The sequence below is a fragment of the Ceratotherium simum genome, chromosome 10 (genome assembly GCF_057802395.1).
Source record: "Ceratotherium simum simum isolate JZ-2026a chromosome 10, ASM5780239v1, whole genome shotgun sequence".
Taxonomy (NCBI): domain Eukaryota; kingdom Metazoa; phylum Chordata; class Mammalia; order Perissodactyla; family Rhinocerotidae; genus Ceratotherium; species Ceratotherium simum.
The window spans coordinates 62457542-62484108 of record NC_141909.1 but is presented as its reverse complement, the minus strand read 5'-3'; the positions used below and the strand labels follow the sequence as shown (position 1 = coordinate 62484108).

Sequence of the window (26567 nt, the reverse complement as noted above, 5' to 3'; positions counted from 1 at the left end):
ACCCTAACTACAACCCCTTTTGTCCAACCACACATCAGCCCTCCCACCATCACAAAAATCTCCTAAGTGGCTCACCACCCCGCCCCCACAGGTGACCCGGCTGGGGTGACCCAAAATGATTTCTGTAGGGCTCAGCAGGTCAGTGAGGGACAGATGGAGAAATATTTGATCATTAAAGCAGATACTAGGTGTTGTTGAGGGTAGGTCACAGTGGGACCGTGAGCGGCAATTTGGGGAGTCTTATTTGGAAAAGAGGCAAATAAGGGATGGGCTGTGAACTAGAGCAGGGCACTTACCAACAGGTCAGTGGCGGGGGGAAGCGCAAGGTCAAGGAGACAAGAGGCTGGGTTCCAATAAATGACAAAAAACTAGAGCTAAAATCTAGCTTTCCTACATCACAGAGCCTAATCCAGGAGAGAAATAATTTATGAGACGACCTCAATGTTTTTTAGTTGAACGAATTTATTGAGCACCTGTAGTATGCCAGCATCTATCACAACACTAATGGTCCACAAGAGTCGGGATCCACCAGTGGGCCTCAGGAGCCCTCCTGGTTGAGGGAAATGCTAGTATATGGCCAGAAATGGAAGGTAGTGCTTTGTCGACAGTGTCTCTGTGATCCTTCTCCACAGTGACTGCCGTTTCTGACCATAGCATGAGGGGAGGGGACGGCCTGAATGTGGTTTGTAGTGGGCTTCCCTTCCCTTCTCCCCCCGTGTTATGGGGTCATCTTGCATCTTCTGCTTTTGAATGGTGTTGCTGATGTGCTTGGGTTCGCTCAGTTTGGTAGACAGGACTGTGCTGAGGGTGGGTCACTGAGAAAGGGTGGGACAGAGAGCATTAGAGTTGGGCTCTAAAGCAATCCTAGGGGTGCATGTGAAGATACCAAACTAAGGGTATGGATTAAGGGTAATGGCAGGAGGAGCCATCACTTGGCAGTTGGTCCACTTGTTTGTGCCTCGTTGACTTGTGCTAACCATGAGCTTGCTCCATTCCTTGGAGGCTGCATCATCACCTCTGAATTATTTTTCTGCTCCTCCCTAATGTGAGCATGCTGCTTTTCATCATCAGCTACTGACTGGGAGTCACATTTCCAGGCAGGAGGTGGACAGCTAGGGGCTTTCTGGGAATTGTCTCTGCAGAAAGAAGCCCCTCACTGCCCTGAGCCCTGTAGTTTTGTAGTCATTGGTATGACCTGAGGAGCCCACTTTCTTGGCCTCATGCACCACAGCAGTTGAGGGCTGCAGACTTAGATTCTTTATTGTAGACTGTGGCTGAGATCTTGAATCAGCCTCAGTCTGGCACAAGGGTTGGCAAACTATGACCCTGGGCCTAATCTGGCCCTCCACCTGTTCTTGTAAATAAAGTTTTATTGGAACTCAGCCACTCCCATTCATTCACATATCGCCCATGGCTGCTCTCACGCTATAATGGCAGAGTTGAGTAGTTGCGACAGAGACCATATTGGCTGGCAAAGCCTAAAATATTTATTATCTAGCCCTTTTCAGAAAAAGTTTGCTCACTCTTGGTCTAGAATGATACGAGACCATGTTTTTACTTACTTAAATCAGCGCAGAATATTATAATTCAGAGTCCTGGAATATCCAGGATGTTTGGGGCAGGATCTAAGGCGTTCATTACAGGGATGGCAAAGACTCGAGGCTTCAGCTCAAGTCTGATGATTGGTAATGGCTGCCTAGAGGGCTGTGTTGAAAAGGATTCTGAGGCTGTATCTGGGCTGGTGTGGGCACTTCCAGAGAGGTGAAAACTGGGCCATGAGTAATTTAGGCAAGGAGCACCAGACTGGGAAATGAGCAAGGCAAATGCATGCTCTTCTTTCCCAAAGGTAAATAGCATCCAGGGACAGCTCGGCATTGCCCCCAGTGCCAGCACGTGGCGTTGCTGAAGTTGGAACTGTAAACATACCCTTACTGGAGTGGGAGAGAGGTGAGACTTAAATACCATTCACACTGTGACAGAAGCAGACAACAGGCAGGAAAAGCCAAGGCGGGGCTAGAACTCTAGCCCTAATTAAGGCTCCTATGCACTCACGGAAGGCTAGCAACACAACAGTGTTTGTTCAGGACAGCATGATGTGTAAAGCTTTCCATTCGGAGAAGAGGTGGCAATTATTAACCTGTGCAATCGAAATGCTAGTTAAAATGTTACAAATTATTTAAAAATGAAAAAGACAGGGTGTATATGATGCATGTTTACTGGAGAAAGCAGTATAAAATATGACATACATGCACACACATGCACGCGCACACACACAGCCCTTAGGTTGTGGTTTTTAAAACTGAAGGATCTTAAGACTACCCACTATGTCTAACAACCTATCATTCTGTAACTCCAATGAACGATTCTTCCTCAGAAATCCAAATAAATCCAGGTAGTGGAGTGGTCTTCTGCAGACCGCACTTGTGACAGTAAATGTGTTGTTGAAAGGTGTATTTTTGTAACTCAAATCATATTTCAAATGCACCAAGAGTCTGTTACTCAGGCTTTATAAGGATTTAGCCTATCAGCCACTTATGTGTAAATCCAGATTTTCAGATGTTGCCTGGTTTCCAAGGGCGGTATTACTGTAGTCTGATATATGTTTACTGTCTTATCAAGCAGACTTTTTTTCCTGTAAGCCGTACTTGGAAATTCTTAGGGCCACTGTTCCCTGGTAATGTAAATGTACATGGAGAATCCACGAGGTGCACGTTATGTTTTTGTGCACTAATCTCTCACACAAGTCACTTAATATCTTTCTCACATTCAACATTTTAGCTGTAATTGTTTCTCTTTCACAGCATGAAAAATTGCCAAATCAGCTCTGGCTGACTAGGTTTTCCTTTCACTTCAAATAATTATATGAAGCATTTAAATTGTACAAGTGCACTAACCCATATCTCAAATGGAACTGAGTATTTGAAAAATATATTTTACGACTTAAGTTTGTTGAGAATTTATTTGCATAAAAATGCCAGTATTTTTCTACCGAGTCCCTAGAATATACCACCTCTCAGTAAGAATCGGTGGTATGGCAACTGTGCTAACGATTCCTGTGAAACAGATAATTAGATCCCAGACAGACCGGGGCGGTGGGGCTGAGAAGCCGGGTGGCGTTCAGACCCCAGAAGGACAGTGGGGCCTGAGCCTGTGTGTCTGAGTTTACGTGCTTGAAAAACAAGAGTAGAGGCTGTTCAGATGTAGAATTCCTCCATGTCATTGTTCCCGGGTCCAGCCAGTGCTGGGGGTGGTGGGACGTCTCTGCCCATCTGCTTGGCGTTGGGAGCCTCACGAGGGAGCTCTGGGGGTGACTCTGTGAGTGAGGAGGCACCAGAAGCTGGGGAAGCAGCAACAGCTGTTCCTGAGGAGCTGGGAGGCCCTTTGGTGGAGAAAGGGAGGGAAGCCCAGGAGGTCTCCGTGGTCACCTCACTCCCCGTGGGCAGTGGTCCTTCTCTGGAATCTTTGTGCTTTGACCAGGGGCTGCTGCATCTTTCGGAGGGGAGGGATGTTTCCACAGTGCTGCAGAACCTACTGGGTGCAGAATATGCAGAGACCACAGAGAGATCCGAGGAGGACAGCCGCAGGCCTGTGTCCACGTCCGTCTCCTGGGCCCCTTCTAAGTCATCGATGGAGAAGAGGTGGCCGTGCCTCCACTCCGATGCCCTGTGCCCTGGGGCACCTGTGCTTGAAAACCACTGTGGTACACCTGAAGAGGCTGGGGAGGGGTCTCCTGTGGGCAAGCAAAACAAGGACTTGCTTCTCTGGAAAGACCAGGGAAGGCTGGGAGGGATGCTGGCTCGTCTGGCAAATTCCTGCTGGTGCCCAGTAGGCGGGCCCGTCTGCCTGAGCCCCAGGTGTGAACTGTCCAGCAGAGGCTGCTGGCTGCTGCCGGGTGTACAGCTCAGTGCAGTGGCACTCGAGGAAGGCATGGAATGAGGTTTGTGCTCTGAGGAGTGGTGAGCTCTGCTGGGTTTGGGACACTTCTTGTGTACCCTTTGTGCCTGTAGGGGAAAGAGGACATATCACGTTAGTGCAGGACTGAGGGGTCACCTGGGGACAGAGATCCATTGTTAAACACATCATGAAACACATTGTTTGATAATTGGAAACTTCCAGCAATGTTGTGGCAATAAAGCTTTACCAGAAATTTCATTCTCCAAACTCGAAAGCAAAGACAGCGGTAGCAGAGCTTTGGGGAGCACGGATCAGACTTCTCAGTCTGAGACATCTCTGGACCTAGAAGGAGATGCAGCCCCTTGTCACAACAGGGAATAATACTTCTTCAAGTATACATGGTAGGGTGTCCAAGAGATTAGCCACAAGAATGAAGGCCTGGCTGAGCATGATAGAGGAGATAAGAATCACCAATAAATGCAAAAAGAATGCTTGAAGGATTTGTTCCCCCCCAACCAGAGCACCACTGATGAGAGGATGGAAGTGATCAGGATGGGATATGCAGACTATCTCAGATCAGATCAACATGGGACTTGATTCCAGTACACGTGTGATTGCCAGGACACATCCTAGGGGTGGCCCATGTTTAGGGCAGTAAATCTTCTATGAGCGCGGGGCTATCAGGAGATTAGCATTTATTTACTTGCTATTAGGAAGCACTGACTCCTCTATATATTTTGCCTTTCAGAAACTGTACAGGAAAGGGAGCTGCTGACTACTGACTAACCCCTCGGATGCTCTAGGGGGCATGGACAAGGAGTTTCCCCTTTCAGACATCACTCCTGTCCTCCTGTTCGCCCCTACCCTCACTGCAGCTCACCAGGAACCTGTTTGTGTTGCACAAAACTGGGGGCCTCTCTTCCAATGCACATTTCCCACCTGGGTCTGCTTCTCTCAGATTCTCCCTCTAGTCTGGCTCAGTGCCCAACCTGACAGGCCAACCTTACTAAGCAAAGTTTCAACTAAATAATGGATTTGGGGACGGTGGGTCTGGCTCTGTTTAGTATAGGATCATCTGATTTATGAACCCCTGAAATAAGAAGAGGGTTCTTAATGTGGTTTCCTATAAGGGATATTTCCTGGCTCCTAGCAGGCTATGAGAGACACTGGCCCTTCCCTAGACAATAAACACTCCTGCCTCTCTGTTAAACAGGAACCTGGTTTTCCCACAGCCACTTGGGAAATTTAGTTCAATGTAATATACATTTATTGTGTACCTATTACAGGTAAAAGAAGGGAAACTACGATGAGGAGGACTCAGTCTTCGACCACATGAAACTTACATTTCATTGAAAGGATAGGAAACAAAAAGAAATAACTCCAACAAGAGAATGCGATGACAGACAAAATAATAGAGCACATGCAAATATACGCCCACCCAGTGGGAGCAGAGGAGTCTTCAGTGGAGGTGGCCCTACAGGTAAGCCTTAGAGAGGGGCTCCTGTCCTCCTAATGGATGGCATGGCCAGAGAGGGGGCTATGTTGGAGAGAGAGGCCAACATAAAACAGAGGCTGCCTATTGGCAGATAAGCAAGGGACTTACAGGGGACAGTGGGCAGTTTGGCTTGATTAGAGTCGAGGTGCATGAAAAGCAGTGATGGAAGGTCAAGTTGGGAATGGAGTCTAGTGCCATCTTGGTCAAGGAGACCTTGACCACCTGGGTAAGAAATCCACATACTTATTATCCTTCTGCTGGGGTCATATTCCATCTTAATTATATTTTTTCTATATGACCATTCCTTTCACTGATTTCTAAGATCTTTATTTGCCTAATTCCAGCTATCTCTTAATCTTATAAACAGACTGATTGACTAATTCTTTCCACTAACATTAACTGAGGGTCTTTAATGCAGAGCTTCTCAACTGGTGTGTTTCAACCTTGAATGGATTATTAAAGGTGTGCCAAGATATTGATCTCTTTCCCCAGCAGCCTCTTGCACCACATAAATATTATCACTATCATTTTCCATGTGCTCTTTGACGTGAAAAAGGTCTGGAGGGCCAGGCACAGATAATTTTGAATAAGACATGGTCTTAGCACCCAACAATTAACAATACAACTCTTAAATATAATGAAGTGAGCCATGATGATAAAGTGAGTGGCACTATATGGGGCATGTTGGGGCACAAAGGAGGGAGTGGTTGATTTTACAGAAGGGTGAGACAGTGTGGGGGAAAGGTAAGAAAACCTTGCCTTGGGAAGTCATGCTTAAACAAAATCTTGGAAGTGGAAGAGGTGTCTGCCCACTGGGGGGCAGTGGGTGTGGCCTGGAAGGGCATTCAGACACAGAAGCAGCCGGAGCAGAGGCTGGAGGCAGGAACTGAAGCAGGCGGTGAGCCCTGAGAAGTGAGAGGAGTCTCGTCGCAGCGGGCCACGAATCCCATGCAAATATAAGGCACCTGCACTTCAAAACCTGAAGGCTTGAAAGCAAGATGGTGGCACGGCCAGATTTGTGGCAGTGGAGTGAAGGAGAAAGGACTGGACGGGGCTCAAGACTGGTGGCAGGAAGACCATTTAGAAGAGTCTTTCACTTTGTAAGATTCGGGACAATGAGCCACATTTTCAGTTGCTTGCATGAGTTTCCTTTCAATCACCGATTCAGATATTCAGGATTTTCTATGGATTCTCTGTCCAGCCTTCCTGATCTCCTTAATCCTCAGTCTCTACATTCTGTGTGTGGGAGGTGTGTGTGTGTGTGTTTGTCCCCATGACGTGCTGATCCTATTCCTCCCCTTCAGGCTCTGAACACCATATTGAAATTCCTGAGTCATTCTGCCAAGGGTGACTTCAGGAGCTCAAGGTAAAGAGCAGCAATTAAAGAGATTTCTGATGGTCTGAATTATAGATCCTTAAAGAATATGATGCAAAATGTTTTTAGTATGGGTTGTAACTGGGTAAGGCATGATTCTTCCAAAGATCACGCTCCACAAGGCCGTTCTCACCATGACACTTCAGCTGGAGCAGCTCCAGATTTGACGCGCGGGGAGGACCTAGCTGAACACGGCCAGGAAGGTTCTGAGCCGAGCTGGTTCCTCCTGGGGAATGATCCACTCACCAGGGCCTGCTGCTCAGTGCTCCAGCACCCCCTAGACGCCCAACCCCACCCTTCTGACTCCCAGTACTGCTCCAGGAAATGATTTATCGTCTCTGCAAGGCTCTGTGCCCCCTGAGGGAGATCTTGCTCAGCACATGCCCTGCCCAGTGCCTGACACATAAAGGAGCTTAAGTACGAGTGAAGGGTCACCCCTTCGGGATGTGGGCAGCAGCCTCAGAAGGCCCACACATGCCTGAGGGGGGTCACAGCTGGGCAGCTGTGGGAGAGACAAACCAATTTTCTCAATTGTTTGAGTTTGGCTAAATAAGAGAAAATGAGTCATAAGACTATTTAGAGAAGGAAGTTCTTGGGTATGGTGGCTGCTTCCAGGAGGAGACAATGTTTATTAATTAAAATGTCTATCTTATTTTTCCCAAGGGCCAGTTCCTCTGGGGGTCCCAATGTCATTTTCTTACTTGTAAGTATGCACCATCCTGTAACTTCCATCTTCAAAGTCTTATTCGAGGAGCATGCTCTTGGTGAGCACGTGTGCAGTCTGAATCCGCCTGAAGCCTCTGGGAGTACTGCCTTATGAGAAGCAACACGCCAAGGTTCCCATGCAAGGGACTGCTAGGGGACATGTGAATCTTTCCACTGTCAGAGACAGAGTGGCGTTAAATTTGACTTAAAATCAGGAACTGGCAGAGGACAAATACTTGGTGGTTTTGCAGAGATTTTCATCACTGTGCTTGTTTAACAGAAACCTACCTGAGCTCTGTCTTACTTCTACTGCATCATGAAGGTAGGAGTCTAGATACACCCTAAATTCTGCTGCTTTGAAGAGAGATGACACCCAGTTTTTCTTCACCAGAGGGGTGCCCACGTGCACTGTGGAGGTGCTTGCTAGGCAGGCAGGATTCCGGCTGGCACAGCGTGGCTGACGACAATGGCAGGATTCTGGGGCGGGGAGTTGAAGGAGGGTAGCTGGGGAGCCTCCGCACCCCCAGCTCCCGAGTTGGGCCCTGGGCTGGTGCGCACGGGGATGCACCTGCAGCAGATCTGGTGGTATTCTCCAGCTCTGCCTGGAGGCAGAGAAGTCAGCTTCCAAAAGCGGAGTCTTGTCTGTTTTAAAGACAACTCGCATATACAAAGGATGGAGCTTCTTTCTGTGCCCTTTCCCAGGGGTGGTTGTTTCTGGCCTCTTTTGTCTGCTTGTCTGACTTGACCTGGAACACTAGAGGCTATAAGAATGAATCACTGTAGATGTTTCAGGACACTCTTCCCCAGTGGACCTTTCCAGAGTGAAACAACACCCTGTGCCCTCCTCCCACGGAAGCCTCCTCCCACTCCTGGCTCTCGGCTCTCAGGGCTGCCCTCCGTGGCTTCTCCCAGTGACAGCAGCAACGTGCTTCAGCGTCGCCTTCCCTTCTTTCTCCTTGAAGCAGTGCAGGCTAGCTGACTCACTGGAATCCAGTAGTTCCCCTCTTTGCTATTTATGGAACTTTCTCTAAGGAACAGCATAGCATTATATAAGTGAATCTGTTTAAGGCAACCAGCCAGGGAGATCTGGTTGTCTCTGAAATCACCAAAAAATAGAAACACAGTAACTGACTCATGAGCTTCTCATGCAACTTGGAGCAGAGGCGGTTTGCAATTGGGGAAGTAGAGGTCTGAGCCGAAGCATCTTTCTCAAGGATCTGGGTGTCAATAGGCTCATTCCCTGGCACATGGATAGAATGCCTAGTAAAGATGATTCTGCCCCGACCCAGTAACCCTGGATGGTGTCTCAACGGGCAGTTCACGGCTCTCACCCTCACACCTCCTCTTTCCTGGAAAGGTCATTTCCTCTTGTTCAACCAGTCTGGCTTTGTCTGCTGTGTAATGAGCCAGCAATGGATCTTTTGACCCAGGAACTACTAAAAATTAGGGGCAGTCTCAAGGAAATTGGGCAGTGGGTTCATATGAGAAATCAGATTTTTGTTCATCACATTATTCTTCTTTCTTTGTCTTTTGGGTAGTTTTCATATACTCACTAAGAATACTACCCACAGGCTAAGCCAAATTTTTTTATTGAGATATAATTGACATATAGCATTAGTTTCAAGTGTACAACATAATGATTTGATATTTGTATATATTTTGAAATGATCATCACCCTAAATCTAGTTAATCCGTCACCACATACAAACTTTTTTTTCTTATAAGAACTTTTAATCTACTCTCTTAGCAACTTGCAATGTATAACAGTATTATTAACTAGAGTCACCATGCTGTACATTAGATCTCCAGGACTTATTTATTTTATAATTGGAAGTTTGTAGCTTTTGACCCCCTTTACCCCTCACCCCCACCTCTGGCAACCATCATTCTGTTCTCTGTATCTATGAGTTGGTTTTTTTTTGATTTCACATATAAGTAAGATCATATTATATTTGTCTTTTTCTGTCTGACTTATTTCACTTAGCATAATGCCCTCAAGGTCCATTCATGTGGTCGCTGAAGGCAGGATTTCCTTCTTTTTCACAGCTGAATAATATTCCATTGTACATATACCACATTTTCTTTATTCATCCATTGATGGACACTTAGGTCACTTCCATGTATTGGCTATTGTAAATAATGCTGCAATGAGCATGGGGGGGGTGTAAATATCTTTTCAAGTTAGTGTTTTCATTTCCTTTGGATAAATACCCAGAAGTGGAATTGCTGGATCATATGTAGTTCTAATTTTATTTTTTAAGGAACTTCTATACTGTTTTCCATTGGCTACACCAATTTATATTCCCACCAACAATGTAAAAGGGTTCCTTTTCTCCACATCCTCGCCAACACGTTATTTCTTGTCTGTTTGATAACAACCATTATAACAGGCATGAGGTGGTATCACTTTGTGGTTTTGATTTGCATTTCCCTGATGATTAGTGATGTTGAGCACCATTTCACATACCTGTTGGCCACGTGAATGTCTTCTGTGGAAAAATGTCTATTCAAATTCTCTGCCCATTTTTTAATTGGATTTTTTTTTTTTTTTTTTTGCTATTGAGTTATATGAGTTCTTTATATATTTTGGGTATTAACTCCTTATCAGATATATGATTTGCAAATATTTTCTCCCATTTGGTAGGTCGCCTTTTCACTCTGTTGATAATTTCCTTTGCTGTGCAGAAGTTTTTTAGTTTTATGTAGCCCCATTTGTTTATTTTTGCCTTTGTTGCCTTTGCTTTTGGTGTCAAATCCAAAAAACCATCCTGAGGATTGATTTCAAGGAGTTTACCACCTGTTTTCTTCTAGGAGTTTTATGGTTTCAGGTCTTAAATTCAAGTCTTTAATCCATTTTAAATTAATTTTTGTGTATGGTGTAAGATAGTGGTCCAGTTTCATTTTTTGCACATGGCTGCCCCATTTTCCCAACATCATTTATTGAAGAGACTGTCCTTTCCTTATTGTATATTCTTGGCTCCTTTGTCATTAATTAATTGACCATATATGTGCGGGTTTATTTTTGGCCTCTCTATTCTGTTCCATTGGTTTAGGTGTTTGTTCTTTTGTCAATACCATAAAAACAAGCTGTTTTTATTACTATAGCTTTATAATATAGTTTAAAATCAGGAAGTGTGATGCTTTCAGCTTTGTTCTTCTTGCTCAAGATTGCTTTGGCTATTTGGGGTATTTTGTGGTTCCATACAAATTTTAGGATTGTTTGATTTCTGTGAAAAGTACCATTGGGAATTTGATAGGGATTGCGTTGAATCTGTAGAGTGCTTTGGGTTGTATGGAAATTTTTACAATATTTATTCTTTCAATCCTTGAGTATGGAATACCTTTCCATTCATTTCTTTCATCAGTATCTTACAGTTCTCAAGGTACAGTCTTTCACTTTGGTTAAATTTATTCCAAGGTATTTTATTCTTTTGATGAAATTGTTAATGGGACTGTCTGTGTTCTCAATTTCTTTCTGATAGTTCACTATTAGTGTATAGAAGTGCAACAGATTTTTATATATATTTTGTATCCTACAACTTTACTGAATTCATTTATTAGTTCTAACAGTTTTTTAGTATAGGCTTTAGGGTTTTCTATATATAATATCATGTCATCTTCAAATAGTGACAGTTTTACTTCTTCCTTTCCAGTTTGGATACGTTTTATTTCTTTTTCTTGCCTATTGCTCTGGCTAGGACTTGCAATACTATGTTAAATAAAAGTGGTGAGAGTGGGCATCCTTGTCCTGTTTCTGATCTTAGAAACAAGATAGGTCTGAAAACTTTTCACCATTGAGTATGATGATAGCTGTGGGCCTGTCATAAATGGTCTTTATTATGTTGAGGTATGTTCCCTCTATACTCAGTATGTTGAGAATTTTTATCCTAAATGAGTGTTGAATTTTGTCAAATGCTTGTTCTGCATCTATTGAGATGATCGTATGATTTTTATCCTTCATTTTGATTACATGGTGTACGACATTGATTGATGTAGAGATGTTGAACCATAGCTGCAGCCCAGGGATAAATCCCACTTGATCATGGTATATGATATTTTTAATGAATTTCTGAAATTCAGTTTGCTAATATTTTGTTGAGGATTTTTGCATCTATGTTCATTAGGGATATTGACCAGTAATTTTCTTTTCTTGTGGCATCCTTGTCTGGTTTTGGTTATCAGGATAATGGTGGACTCATAAAATGAGTTTGGAAGTGTTCTCTTCTCTATTTTTTGGAAGAGTGAGAAGGATTGGTATTAATTCTTTAAATCGTAGAGTTTGGTAGAATTTACCAATGAAGCCATCTGGTCCTAGACTTTTGTTTGTTGGAAGGTTTTTGATTACTGATTCAATCTGCTTACTAGTAATCGGTCTGTTCAAATTTTCTATTTCTTCATGATTCAGTCTTGGAAGGTTGTATGCTTCTAGGAATTTATCCATTTCTTCTAGGTTGTCCAATTTGTTGACATATAATTGTTCATAGGTGTGTCTTGTGATTCTTTGTATTTCTGTGGCATCAGTTGTAACGTCTCCTCTTTCATTTCTGATTTTATTTGAGTCTTCTCTTTCTCATGGTGAGTCTTGCTACAGGTTTGTCAATTTTGCTTATCTTTTCAAAGAACCAGCTCTTAGTTTCATTGATCTTTTCTATTGTCCTTTTAGTCTCTATTTCATTTATTTCTGCTCTGATCTTTATCTCCTTCCCTCTACTAAATTTGGGCTTTGTTTTTTTCCTCTTTTTCTAGTTCCTTGAGGTGTAAAGTTAGGTTTTTTCTTTCAGATCTTTCTTGTTTCTTGATGTAGGCATTTATTGCTATGAACTTCCCTCTTAGAACTACTTTTGCTGTATCCCATAAGTGTTGGTATGTTATATTTCCATTTTCATTTTTCTCAAGGTGTTGTTTGATTTCTTTTTTGACCCATTGGTTGTTTAATAGGATGTTGTTTAATCTTCACACACTTGTGAATTTTCCAGTTTTCTTCTTGTAATTGATTTCTATTTCTATACTGTTGTGGTTGGAAAAGATACTTGATATGATTTCAATCTTCTTAAATTTATGAAGACTTGTTTTGTGGCCTAATGTATGATCTATCTTAGAGAATGTTCCATGTGTGCTTGAGAAGAATGTATATTCTGTTGCTTTTGGATGGAATATTCTATATATAATTGTTAAGTCCTTTAGTCTAATGTGTCATTCAAGGACAATGTTTCCTTACTGATTTTCTGTCTGAGTGATCTATCCATTGGTGCAAGTGGGGTATTAAAGACACTTTAGTATTGTATTGTTGTCTATTTCTCTCTTTAGGTCTGTTAATATCTGCTTTATATATTTAGGTGCTCCTATGTTGGGTGCCTAGCTATTTTCAAATGTTATATACTCTTGTTGGATTAACTCCTTTATGTTATAAAATGACCTTTTTTTTGTCTCTTATTACAGTCTTTCTCTTAAAGTCTATTTGTCTGATATAAGTATTGTTACCCCAGCTTTCTTTTGGTTTCTATTTGCATATATCTTTTTCCATCCCTTCACTTTCAGTCTATGTAAGTCCTTACATCTGAAGTATCTTGTAGGCAGCATATAGATGCATCTTATTTTTTTATCCATTCAGCCACTCTATGTCTTTTGATGGGAGAATTTAGTCTATTTACATTTAAAGTAATTATTGATAGATATGTACTTATTGTCATTTTGTTAATTGTTTTTTGGCTGTTTTGTAATTCCTTTGCTCCTTTCTTCTTTTCATGTTCTCTTTCTTTGTGATTTGATGATTTCCTGTAGTGGTAATGGTTAGATTTCTTTTTCTTTATCTTTTTTGTATATGCTATAGGTTTCTGCTTTGGGGCACCATGAGGCTTACAAAAAACAACTTATCAACTTAAAGCAGACTGTTATAAATATAACAACTTAAGTTTGAATGCATTCTAAAGCTCTACTTTTTTACTCTCCTCTCAAGTTTTTGTTTTTGATGTCACAATTTACATTTTGTACCTTGTGTATCCATTAACTAATTATTGTAGATCTAGTTATTTTTCCTACTTTTGTCTTTTAACCTCCATACTAGCTTTATAAGTGATTAACTTATCACCGTTAAAACATTAGATTATTCTGAATAATACTATATATTTACCTTTATCGGTGAGATTTATACTTTCATGTTTTCCTGTTACTAATTAGCATCCTTTTGTTTCAGCTTAAAGAAGTCCCTTTAACATTTCTTGTAAGGCCAGTCTAGTGGTGATGAACTCCTTTTTGCTTTTGATTGTCTGGAAAACTCGTTATCTTTCCTTAAATTCTGAAGGACAGCTTTGCAGGGTAGAGTATTCTTGTTTGGCAGTTTTTTTCCTTTCAGAACTTTGAATTTATCATGCCACTTCCTTCTAGCCTGCAAGGTTTCTGCTGAAAAATCTGCTGACAGTCTTATGGGGGTTCCCTTATATGTAACAAATTGTTTTTCTCTTGCTGCTTTTAAGATTTTTCTCCTTGTCTTTAAATTTTGACAGATTAATTATAATGTGTTTTAGTGTGGGCCTATTTGTGTTCATCTTATTTGGAACTCTCTGGGCTTCCTGAATCTGGATATCTGTTACCTTCCCTAGGTTAGGGATGTTTTCAGCCATATTTCTTCAAATAAGTTTTCTGCCCCTTTCTCTCTCCCTTGTCCTTATAGGACCCCTATAATGTGAATGTTGGTCCACTTGATGGTGTCCCTCAAGTCCCTTAAGCTATCTTTACTCTCTATTATTCTTTATTCTTACTGCTGCTCTGATTAGATGAGCTCCAGTGCCTTGTCTTTGAGTTCATTGTTTCTTTCTTCTGCTTCATCTACTCTGTTGTTGAACCCCTCTAGTATATTTTTCAGTTCAGTTATTATATTCTTCAGCTCTATGACTTCTTTTTGGTACTTTCTCATATTTTCTATCTTTTTGTCGAAGCTCTCACTTCATTCATCCATTGTTCTCCCAAGCTCAGTGAGCCTCTTTATCACTGTTATTTTGAATTCTTTATCAGGCGAATCACTTATCTCTGTTTCATTAAGGTCTTTTCCTGAGATTTTATCTTGTTCTTTCAATTGGAACATATTCTTGTGTTTCTTCATTTTCTTTGACTATCTTTGATGGTTTCTATGCACTAAAGAAAACAGCCACCTCTCTCAGTCTGAAGAAGTGGTCTCATGTAGGAAATGAAATTAGTGTTCAACCCTGCCTTAGCTCTTGGTTTGCTCTCAAATCTTTGTGTTTGTCCAAGTAGCCTACTTTACTCTTGTGGCTCCAAGAAGTTGAGGCTGTGCCAAGGCCTGTCAGTGAACCCAAAGGTGTTCAATCAACACCTATATTCAGGCTGATTAGAAGCCAGACCCTCAGGCAGCAGCTTTTAAAGTCTGTAAATAGATCTTTCTCTGGGGAATACTGGGAGATGGGTGTTTCTGTTTGTTCTCTCTGCACTGAGCCTTGGGGTGATAGCCAGTTAAGAACTATTTGTTTGCTACCATCCTGTTGAACCTGTGAACACAAGCCCTGCTGGCCACCAGAGCCAGGTTATCAAGGGATATGTCCTTGGTGCAGCAGCCACAAAAGCTGGGGCATTATATGTGTACACAAGCTCCTTTCTCAAAATACAGGTGACCTGGAGCTGGGAAGAGGGAAAGTGTAAAGAGAGTGAGCATGAACATGGCACCTATCAGTCTCCCTGGTCTCTGGAGAGGATTGTAGTCAGCCTCTATATGTGTGTTTAATTAGAAGCCTGCCCCACAGGTCATAGCTATGAAGATAAGCTAATAGGCTTCTTTTACAGAAAGACTAGGCTTTTCAGTCTATTGCCTCTCTGCTGTGCCCTGGGGTGTAGCCAGTTAAGAACTCTTTCTCCATTTGTTATAGTCCTGTGGGACCCGTGAGTGTAAGCCCCACTGTCTACCAGAGCCAGGTGGCCAAGGGCTGTCCCCTGGATGGCAGCTGCAAAAATCATGGCACAAGTGCATAAGCTCCTTTCCAGGAGATACTGGCAACCTGCAGTGAGGCAGAGGGAGAGTGCAAAAATGGCACCTGCCCACCTCTGTTTTGAAGAGTATATCAGTAGGTCCCTGGAGGTGTATTAAATTAGATGCCTGCACGTTAGGCTAAAGCTTTAAGATAAGAAAATAGGCCTCTTTCACAGAAAGACTGGATGCTTTTCAGTGGCTGCCTCTGCACTGGGCTCTGGGGTGGGTGATTCTATGCAAGCCCTTTAAGAACTGTTTCTCAGATGGCTATAGCCTCGTGGGTCTCATGGACACAAGCCCCATTGGCTTTCAAGCTGAGATGTTTTGGGGACGCTCTTCAGGGAGAAGCTCAGAGTTGTGAGATCTCTCCCAATTGTGGGTTGCTGTGCCAGGGCTGGGGTTCATGGTGAGACTGGGTCCTAGCCTTTCACTCCGACTTCAATGTGGGCTTTTTTCTTGTTTACCCAATTTCTAGGAACTGCTCAGCTAGTTTTTGAGTTTCCTTCAGAAGAAATTGCTCCATATACAGCTGTATATTTGGTGTATCCATGGGAGGAGGTGAGTTCAGTATCTTCCTATGTCATCATCTTGAACTAGAACCCTATGTTGTCTTTATTAAATGGTCAGTAAAAAGAGAGGAGGAGGATTTAGAGGAAAAAGGCAAGACACACTCTGAAAATAAATATAGCCTGTGCACATTTTGTCAAATCAGTGACATTTCTAGGTAGAAAGTTTGAAAATTTTCAAAGATTCTAGGCCACATAGGATGGTGGTTTAAGCAAATCTTTGCTAGATGGTCATTTGTCAATTCCTTTATCCTTTGCCATTATGGAATTGTAAGACTTGCTGAAGAATCATCAGTTAGAGCAACACACTAATTCTATTCCTCACAGAATGACATGTAAGATAATGCAGAATATAAGAAAAGTACTTATTCTCCAGAATTGGCAAAATGGCAGCAAAGTGATAACCATCCTCCCTCACTGGCTTCCTGTCAAAGTTACATAGCCTTCCTGGCTTCACCCCTCTCCCCCACATATCTCTCTGAGTGATCTTTCTAAATACAAACCTGACCATGTCCCTTGGCAGAACAGACCCACTAGCAAGCTCTATAATACCCTGTCTACCCCTTCAGCCTTGTGTCTGTCTGGAATTGTAACCTGTGCTCTCCAGCCATTTGGAACTGCCATTTTTCCCAAACACACGAGGTTGGCTTATATCTCCATGACTTCATGCTGCTCCCAATGCCTGTCTACTTAGAGAACACCTGCCACTCTTCAGAGACCAAGCTCAAGGTGATGCTGTGAAGCCTTATCTAGACATCTCCCCTCTTTTGTGAACAATATGCACTCATTTCTCTTGAGCACATAACTAGAAGTAGGATGGCTGGGACACAAGGTGAGCATATTTTTAGCTTTAGTACTGCCAAACAAATTTCCCAACTAATTGCATCAATGTATAATTCTACCAGGAATTTATAAGTATTCCAGTTGTTTCACATCCTCACCAACATTTGGTATTATCTTTCTTTTTAATTTTAGCCATTCTGGTGGGTAATGTTATTTCATCATGGTGTTAATTGGCATTTTCCAGATGACTGATGACATCAGTCTGATGAGCATCTTTTTACAAGTTTATTGGCCATTTGGACATCCTTTTTAGTGACATCCCTGCTCTTTGTATAAATTCTGGATTCAATTCCCTTCTGAGATGTATGCATTGTAAATATCATCATCCAGTCAGTGGCTTGCCATTTTACTCTCTTATTAGTATCTTTCGATAAACAGAAATTCTTATTTTTAATAAAGTCATTTATTTTTTTTCCTTTAAGGCTAGTACTTATTGTGATGTGTTTTAAGAAATCTTTGCTATTCCATCCAGCAGCCATTCTGAACCAGAGGGTGGAGGACAGAATGGAAAGGAGCTTGGATCCCTGAGGACTGCGGGCTGCCATATATTGCAGAGAGAAATAAGCATCTATCTTTATTAAGTCACTATTCTTTAGGCCACTATTTTTTAAGTCTCTATCCTTTTCAGTTGAACCCAAGCTTACAAATCACAATAAATAAACAAGAGACACTTTGCAGAAATGTACATTTACGTATTTAGAGGAACTGGGCTAACAGTAAAATGTTTACTTGGAGTTGTAAGGCTTTTAGGAGCTGAGTTAATTGACCTCTAGCATCTACACTTATGTAAAAGTTTAAAGAAATATTCATATTTGCCCATAATAGGCACTCAATAAATTCCTAATGAGTAAATGAATACACAAATACATGTGAGATAAAAATATACATCATCTAAAATTGCTTATTATCAAGGGGATTTTTAAGGTGCTTATATATATGTATAAATATACATATATATCAAAAATCACAAATACCAATAGTTATTATTTGGTTTTTATAGGAAAAAAATAATGAGGACTTTGGTATTATGAGAAAGTGACAGCAACCTCTAATGATAGAGAGAAATTTTTCAAGTCAAGAAATATTTGAGGGGGTGCCTCAGGGACTAGTTTTGTTTAATATCAGTAGCACTCTTAGAAAAATGTGGCAAGTATCACAGAAAATACTAATTATAAAGGGACTGTGAGCACCTGGAAGTGCTAGAAAACAACCAGGCTATTGATCTGATATACATTAAAAAGCTAGCTATTTAAGGAGGAAGAACAGAGAAGATCAAGGTCATATATCTGAGGATTGGGAGCTGAGGCTGACAGATCTAAATCTGTAAAACTGAAAAATAAGACTCATGAAAGGAGCATATCATGCCCAAATGCAAAGCTTTCTCTTTGTATAAGTTCTGCATTTTTCCGTGAATATTTATTTTTCAGTATGATTTATGAATTACTATGCTAAAGGCTGTGAAACACAGGGGTAGACTGATTTTTATATTAACAAAGGATCATCAGAACTTGATTAAGTATTACTAATTTAAGGAATTTCAAAAGAGAAATATTCCTTGCCATATTTCAATGAACAGATCTTAGAAGTAGCTGACTCAAATGATTAGCAACAACTTAAGCAAGAATCCCATTTTTGAAACTAGGATGAAAAAGAGTGAAGAAAGCCTATTTGAACTGTGGGACATGATAAAAAGAAAAAATATCCTCTTTTTGGGAGTCCCAGGAGGAGAAGAGAAGGAGAAAGAGATAGAAATTTTATTTAAAGAAATAATGGCTGAAAACTTTCCAAATCTGGGAAGAGATATGGCCATCCAGGTACAGGAAGCTCAAAGATCCCTAAACAGATTCAACCCAAAGAGATCTTCACTGAGACACATTATAATCAATCTCTCCAAAATCAAAGACAAAGGAAAGCAGCAAAAGAAAAAAGAATCATCATATACAAGGGAATCCTGATAAGGCTTTCAGCAGATTTCTCAGCAGAAACCTTGCAGGCCAGGAGACAGTGGGATGATATTCTCAAAGTGCTCAAAGAAAAAAACGCATCCAAGAATACTTTATCCAGGAAAGTTGTCATTCAGAAATGAAGGAGAGTGGCCGGCCCCGTGGCTTGGCGGTTAAGTGCGTGCGCTCCGATGCTGGCGGCCCGGGTTTGGATCCCGGGCGCGCACCGACGCACCGCTTCTCCGGCCGTGCTGAGCCCGCGTCCCACATACAGCAACTAGAAGGATGTGCAGCTGTGACATACAACTACCTACTGGGGCTTTGGGGGAAAAATAAATTAAAAAAAAAAAAAAAAAAAAAAGAAATGAAGGAGAGAGAAAGACTTTCCTAGAAAAACAAAAGCTAAGGGAATTTAACACCACTATACCTGCCCTACAAGAAATGCTAAAAGGAATTCGTCAAGCTGAAATAAAAGGGTGCTAATTAGTAACATGAAAACATATTAAAGTATAAAATTCACTGGCAAAGGTGAATATGTAGTCAAATTTAAAGTACTCTAATACTGCAATGGTGATGTGTAAATCACTTTGAAGTCTAGCATATAGGTTAAGAGATAAAAGTGTTGAAAATAACTATAGCAATAGTATTAAGTTAATGGATACAATATAAAATTATGTAAATTGGGACATCAACATAAATTGTGGAAGGCGAGCAGGTAAATGGGTAGAACTTTCTTAATGCAATTGAAGTTAAGTTGTTATCAGCTTAAAATAGATGGTTATAACTATAAGATGTATTATGAAAGCCTCACAGTAACCACAGAGCAAAAACTTAGATACACAAAGGATAAAGGAAAAAGAATCAAAGGACCACTACAAAAAATCATGAAATCACAAAGACAGCAAGAGAGAAAGAAAGGAAATAAAAAACAATCATAAGGCAGTTAATAAAATGGCAATAGTAATCCTTAGCTGTAAATAATTACTTTAAATGTAAATGGACTAAATTATCTGATTAAAAGACACAGGCTGGCTAAATGGATAAAAAAACAAGACCCATCTATACGCTGCCTGTGAGAAACTCACTTAACATTATGAACACTCACAGGCTGGACATGAAAAAGTGGAAAAAGACATTGCAAAAATATTAAACATTTATTAACAGATCTGAAGGGAGAAATAGACAGCAATGAAATAGTAGTAGGGGACTTCAATACACCACTTTCAACAATGGATAGATGATCCAGACAGAAAATCAATAGGAAAATAATGGATTTGAATGACACTTTAGACCAAATGGACCTAACAGACATACACAGAACATTACATCCAACAGCAGCAGAAAACATATTCTTCTCAAGCACACACAAAACATTCTCTAGGACAGATCATATGACAGGTCACAAAACATGTCTTAGCAAATTTAATGAAAATGAAATTATACCACAATGGTATAAAACTAGAAATGCATAACAAGAAGAAAGCTGGAAAATTCACAAATATGTGGAGATTAAATAACATACGCATGAAAAACCAATGGGTCAAAGAAGAAATCAAAAGTATCTTAAAACAAATGAAAATGGAGGCACAGCATATCAAAACCCATGGGATGCTGCAAAAGCAGCTCTAGGGGGCAGTTTATATGGTGATAAACATCTCAAATAAGCAACCTCACTTTATACCTCAAGGAACTAGAAAAAGAAGAACAAACTAAGCCCAAATTTAGTGGAAGGAAGGAAATAACAAAGATGAGAGCAGAAATAAATGAAATAGAGCCCAGAAGAACAATAGAAAAGATCAGTGAAACTAAAAGCTAGTTCTTTGAAAAAATAAACAAAATTGACAAACCTTTAGCCAGATTAACTAAGAAGAGAGAGGACTCAAATAAATAAAATCAGAAATGAAGAGGGGAGAGAGAAGTCAAGATGGCGGCGTAAGTAGACTCTGAGCTCACCTCCTCCCGCAGGCACAGCCAATTTACAACTACTCGTGGAAAAATTACCCCTGAGACAGAACTGAAAACTGGATAAGAGGAACTCCTGCAACAAAGGACAATTCTAATTGAGGTGGAAGAGGCAGAAATTTCCTTCTGGAGAGGAAAAATGCTGCCTTCACAAGCCACAGCACCTCACGGCCACCCGGGGGCAGCCCAAAGGTATCCAGCCCTCCCTGGAGGCGTGGGGCCCTGAGCCAGGGAGCGCCCCCGCTGTGGGCATTTTGTGGATCCAGCACAATCGAGATGAGGGCCATAATATCTGACTTTGCCTGCTACTAAAACATTGGGGAGTACCCCCAGAAAAGCTGGCTCACAAAGACATTAAAACCGGCTCTTAAAGGGCCCACACGCAAACTCACCCATTTCAGAAAGCAACCTAAAATCACCAGAAAGAAAGTGCTTTGGCCAAAAGAGACTCACCTAATAGGCCCTGAGTGCATCTCAGTGAGAGATGAGACCTATCCAGGGACTGAGACATTGGCAGTGGCCATTGTTGTGGCCTGGTGTGGGCGTGCTGACACAGACACCATTGGAGTTCTCCCTGGGGCCTGCTAGCCCGAGTCTGCCCCACCCACTAGAACACCGATATAATCCAGCTTAGCGAGGGCAGGCAGCCCACCCTAGAGACAGGCCTCACCCAACAACAAGCCCTCAGGCAACTTGTGGGCCTGCATCGATTGGTGACTGGATTCTCTGCAGCCTGGCAACTGAGCCCACTTCAGTGGGGCAGGGCGAGCACAAGGAGTGGGTGGAGAGTGTGGGGCGGTGGTGGAGTCTGTGGGGCTCCCGCCGTGGAGAGACTGGGTCCACTTCAGGAGGTCGGGGTGCACACACGGGGCAGGACTGTGTTGACTGTGTGTGTGGACCTGTGGGCGGCAGGGCTTGTCAGCTGCAGAAGACTTGTGCTTCTCAAAGACCCACATAGGGGGTTTGCCCCACCTTCCAAAGCCTGAAACAATTGAGTGCTCCCGTGCCTGAGGCCAGCCCCACCCAGCTGCAATCCTCAGAGAGCTGACAAGAGACCTAAAGGCTGGAGGCTTATAGCAATTGTAAGCCCCTGAGCCTAACAACGTGCCATGCTGGGGGCCTACTCACTTAAAAGAAATACTGCAACACAAATGTGGTATTAGAACTTGCAGCCAACTGTGCTGGGGCTCCCCACACCTGAGAGAGACGGAAGGGCCCACAACTACAAGCAGCTGAGCATTACGACAGCTGGCCAGGAGCATAACTCAGCCTCCCTGAGTGCCTACAGGGAGAGCAAACAGGCCACAAGAGAAGGACACACGTAGCCCACATAGGGGTCACCCCTGGAACATTGAGAACTGAGGGAAGCACACTGTAGGCCTCCTAAGGCATCACTTATATAAGGTCACCTATCCAAGAGCAGGAGACATAGCTGACCTACCTAATACGTAGACAAAAGCACAGGGAAAGAGGCAAAATGAGGAGGCAAAGGAATACATTCCAAGTAAGGGAACAGGACAAAACCCCAGAAAAGGAACTAAGTGAAACAGAAATGAGCAACCTAACCGACAGAGAGTTCAGACAAAGTGTTAAGGATGCTCACTGATCTGGGGAGAAGAATAGATGAACTCAGTGAGAATGTCAACAAAGAAACGGAAGGTATAAAAAAGAACCAATCAGAAAAGAAGAATACAATACTGGAAAATGAAAAATTCACAAGAGGGATTCAAAAGCAGAGCAGAGGACACAGAAGAACGGATCAGCGAGCTGGACAAAAGACTAGAAGAAATCACCCAAGCTGAACAGGTAAAAGAGAAAAGAATTAAAAAGAGTGAGGACAGTCTAAGGGACCTCTGGGACAACATCAAGTGCACTAACATCCGTGTTATAGGTGTCCTGGAAGGAGAAGAGCGAGGCAAAGGGGCAGAGAATCTATTTCAAGAAATAATAGATGACAACTTTCCTAACCTAAGGAAGGAAACAGACATCCAGGTACAGGAAGCACAGAGATCCCCAAACAAGATAAACCCAAAGAGGCCCACACCAAGACACATCATAATCAAAATGTCCAGAATTAATGATAAAGAGAGAATCCTAAAAACCGCAAGAGAAAGACAAGTTACATACAAAGAAAACCCCATAAGGCTATCAGCTGACTTCTCAGCAGAAACCTTACAGGCTAGAAGAGAGTGGCATGATATAGTTAAAGTGCTACAAGGAAAAAACTTACAGCCAAGAATACTCTACCCAGCAAGGTTATCATTCAAAATGGAAGGAGAGATCAAAAATTTCCCAGACAAGCAAAAATTAAAGGAGTTTGTCACCAAGAAACCAGTGCTACAAGAAATGTTAAAGGGACTGATTTAAGGGGAAAAGAGAAGACCACAAATAGGAAAAATCATCTATTTCCATGATAAGAGGGTAATGGATACAAATGCACAAAAAAGAGGTTAGATATGATATCAAAAACATAAGATGAGGGAGGAGGGGAGTTAAAGAGTACAGCTTTCAGACAGAGGTCAAACTAAAGAGACCATCAATTCTGTATAGAAGGAGAAAGGAACAGAGAAGGACTACTAAAACACTGAGAAAAAAAAAGGTAAAAAATGGTGGTAAGTACATACTTATCAATAGCTACCCGCAAATGTCAATGGACTAAATGCTCCAATTAAAAGGCATAGCATGGCTGATTGGATAAAAAAACAAGACCCATATATATGCTGCATACAAGAGACGCACTTCAGACCTAAAGACACTCACAAACTGAAAGTGAAGGGATGGAAAAAGATACTCCATGCAAATGGCAATGAAAAGAAAGCTGGGATAGCAATACTCATATCAGACAAAATAGACTTTAAAACCAAAACTGTAAAAAGAGACAAAGAAGGGCATTACATAATGATCAAGGGAACAATCCAACAAGAGGATATAACACTTGTAAATATCTACGCACTCAATGTAGGGGCACCTAAATATATAAGCAATTATTAACAGATAAAAAAAGAGAAATAGACAGTAACACAATAATAGTAGGGGACTTTAACACTCCACTTACACCAATGGATAGATCATCCAAACAGAAGATCAATAAGGAAACATTGGCCTTAAATGACACACTAGAACAGATGGGCCTAGTAGATATATACAGAGCATTCCATCCAAAAACCAAAGAATACATGTTCTTTTCAAATGCACATGGAACATTATCCAGGATTGATCACATATTAGGCCACAAAACAAGTCTCCATAAATTTAAGAAGATTGAAATAATACCAAGCATCTTTTCTGACCACAATGGTATAAAACTAAAAATCAACTATAGGAAGAAAATCAGAAAAGCCACAAATATGTGGAGATTAAAAAAATGCTACTGAACAATGACTGGGTCAATGAAGAAATCAAAGAAGAAATCAAAAAATACCTGGAGACAAATGAAAATGAAAATACGACATGCCAGAATTTATGGGATACAGCAAAAGCAGTTCTAAGAGAGAAGTTTATAGCAATACAGGCCTACCTCAACAAACAAGAAAAATCTCAAATAAACAATCTAACAATGCACCTAAAGGAACTGGAAAAAGAAGAACAAACAAAGCCCAAAATCAGTAGCAGAGGGGAAATAATAAAAATCAGAGCAGAAATAAATGAAATAGAGACTAAAAAAACAATAGAAAAAATTAATAAAACCAAGAGCTGGTTCTTTGAAAAGATCAACAAAATTGACAAACCTTTAGCTAGACTCACCAAGAAAAAAAGACAGAAGGCACAAATAAGTAAAATCAGAAATGAAAGAGGAGAAATTACAACAGACACCTCAGAAATACAAAAGATTATAAGAGAATACTACGAAAAGCTATATGCCAACAAATTCGACAATCTGGGAGAAATGGATAAATTCTTAGAATCATACAACCTTCCAAAACTGGATCAAGAAGAAGTAGAGAATTTGAATAGACCAATCACCAGTAAGGAGATCGAAACAGTAATCAAAAACCTCCCCAAAAATAAAAGTCCAGGACCAGACGGCTTCCCTGGTGAATTCTACCAAACATTCAAAGAAGACTTAATACCTATCCTTCTCAAACTCTTCCAAAAAATTGAGGAGGGTGGGAAGCTCCCTAACTCCTTCTACGAAGCCGACATTACCCTGATATCAACACCAGACAAGGACAACACAAAAAAAGAAAATTATAGGCCAATATCACTGATGAACATCGATGCAAAAATCCTCAACAAAATACTAGCAAATTGCATACAACAATATGTTAAAAAGATTATACACCATGATCAAGTGGGATTTATTCCAGGTATGCAGGGATGGTTCAACATTCGCAAATCAATCAACGTAATACACCATATTAATAAAATGAAGAATAAAAATCACATGATCATCTCAATAGATGCAGAGAAAGCATTTGACAAGATACAGCATCCATTTATGATAAAAACTCTGAATAAAATGGGTATAGAAGGAAAGTACCTCAACATAATAAAGGCCATATGTGACAAACCCACAGCTAATATCATCCTCAATGGTGAAAAACTGAAAGCTATCCCTCTAAGAACAGGAACCAGACAAGGATGCCCACTGTCACCACTCCTATTTAACACAGTACTGGAAGTCCTAGCCAGAGCAATCAGGCAAGAGAAAGAAAGAAAAAAGATCCAAATTGAAAAGGAAGAAGTGAAACTGTCACTATTTGCAGATGACATGATTTTATAGATAGAAAACCCTAAAGAATCCACCAGAAAACTTTTTGAAGTAATAAACGAATACGGTAAAGTTACAGGATACAAAATCAACATACAAAAATCAGTTGCATTTCTATACACTAACAATGAAGTAGTAGAAAGAGAAATTAAGAATACAATCCCATTTACAATTGCAACAAAAAGAATAAAATACCTAGGAATAAACTTAACCAAAGAAGTGAAAGATCTGTACACTGAAAACTATAAAACGTTGCCGAAAGAAACTGAAGAAGACACAAAGAAATGGAAAGATATTCCATGCTCTTGGATTGGAAGAATTAACATAGTTAAGATGTCCATACTTCCTAAAGCAATCTATAGATTCAATGCCATCCCTATCAGTTCCAACAACATCTTTCACAGAAATAGAACAAAGAATCCTAAAATTTATATGGAACAACAAAAGACCCCGAATAGCTAAAGGAATCCTGAGAAAAAAGAACAAAGCTGGAGGTATCACACTCCCTGATTTCAAAATATACTACAAAGCTATAGTAACCAAAACAGCAAGGTACTGGCACAAAAACAGGCACACAGATCAATGGAATAGAATTGAAAGCCAAGAATTAAACCCACACATCTATGGACAGCTAATCTTTGACAAAGGAGCCAAGAACATACAATGGAGAAAAGAAAGTCTCTTCAACAAATGGTGCTGGGAAAACTGGATAGCCACATGCAAAAAAATGAAAGTAGACCCTTACCTTACACCATACACAAAAATTAACTCCAAATGGATTAAAGACTTGAATGTAAGACCTGAAACTATGAAACTTCTAGAAGAAAACATAGGCAGTACGTTCTTCAACATTGGTCTTAGCAACATATTTTCAAGCACCATGTCTGAGCGGGCAAGAGAAACAATAGAAAAAATAAACAAATGGTATTACATCAAACTAAAAAGCTTCTGCACAGCAAAGGAAACCATCAACAAAATGAAAAGACAACCTAACAAGTAGGAGAAAATATTTGCAAACCATACATCTGCTAAGGGGTTAATCTCCAAAATATATAAAGAACTCATGCATCTCAACAACAAAAAAACTAACAACCC

General features: G+C 41.0%; 1 protein-coding gene across 1 annotated transcript in view; it reads right to left on the bottom strand.

The window, feature by feature from the left end:
* Positions 1-457: 457 nt before the first annotated feature.
* FAM124A (family with sequence similarity 124 member A) overlaps positions 458-26567 on the bottom strand; it is a 107281-nt gene continuing 81171 nt past the window's right edge. The window contains exon 4 of the mRNA XM_004433677.3: positions 458-4001. Coding sequence (XP_004433734.3) covers positions 3195-4001 — 807 coding nt within the window. The 3' untranslated portion in view covers positions 458-3194. The remainder of the gene's footprint in view (positions 4002-26567) is intronic.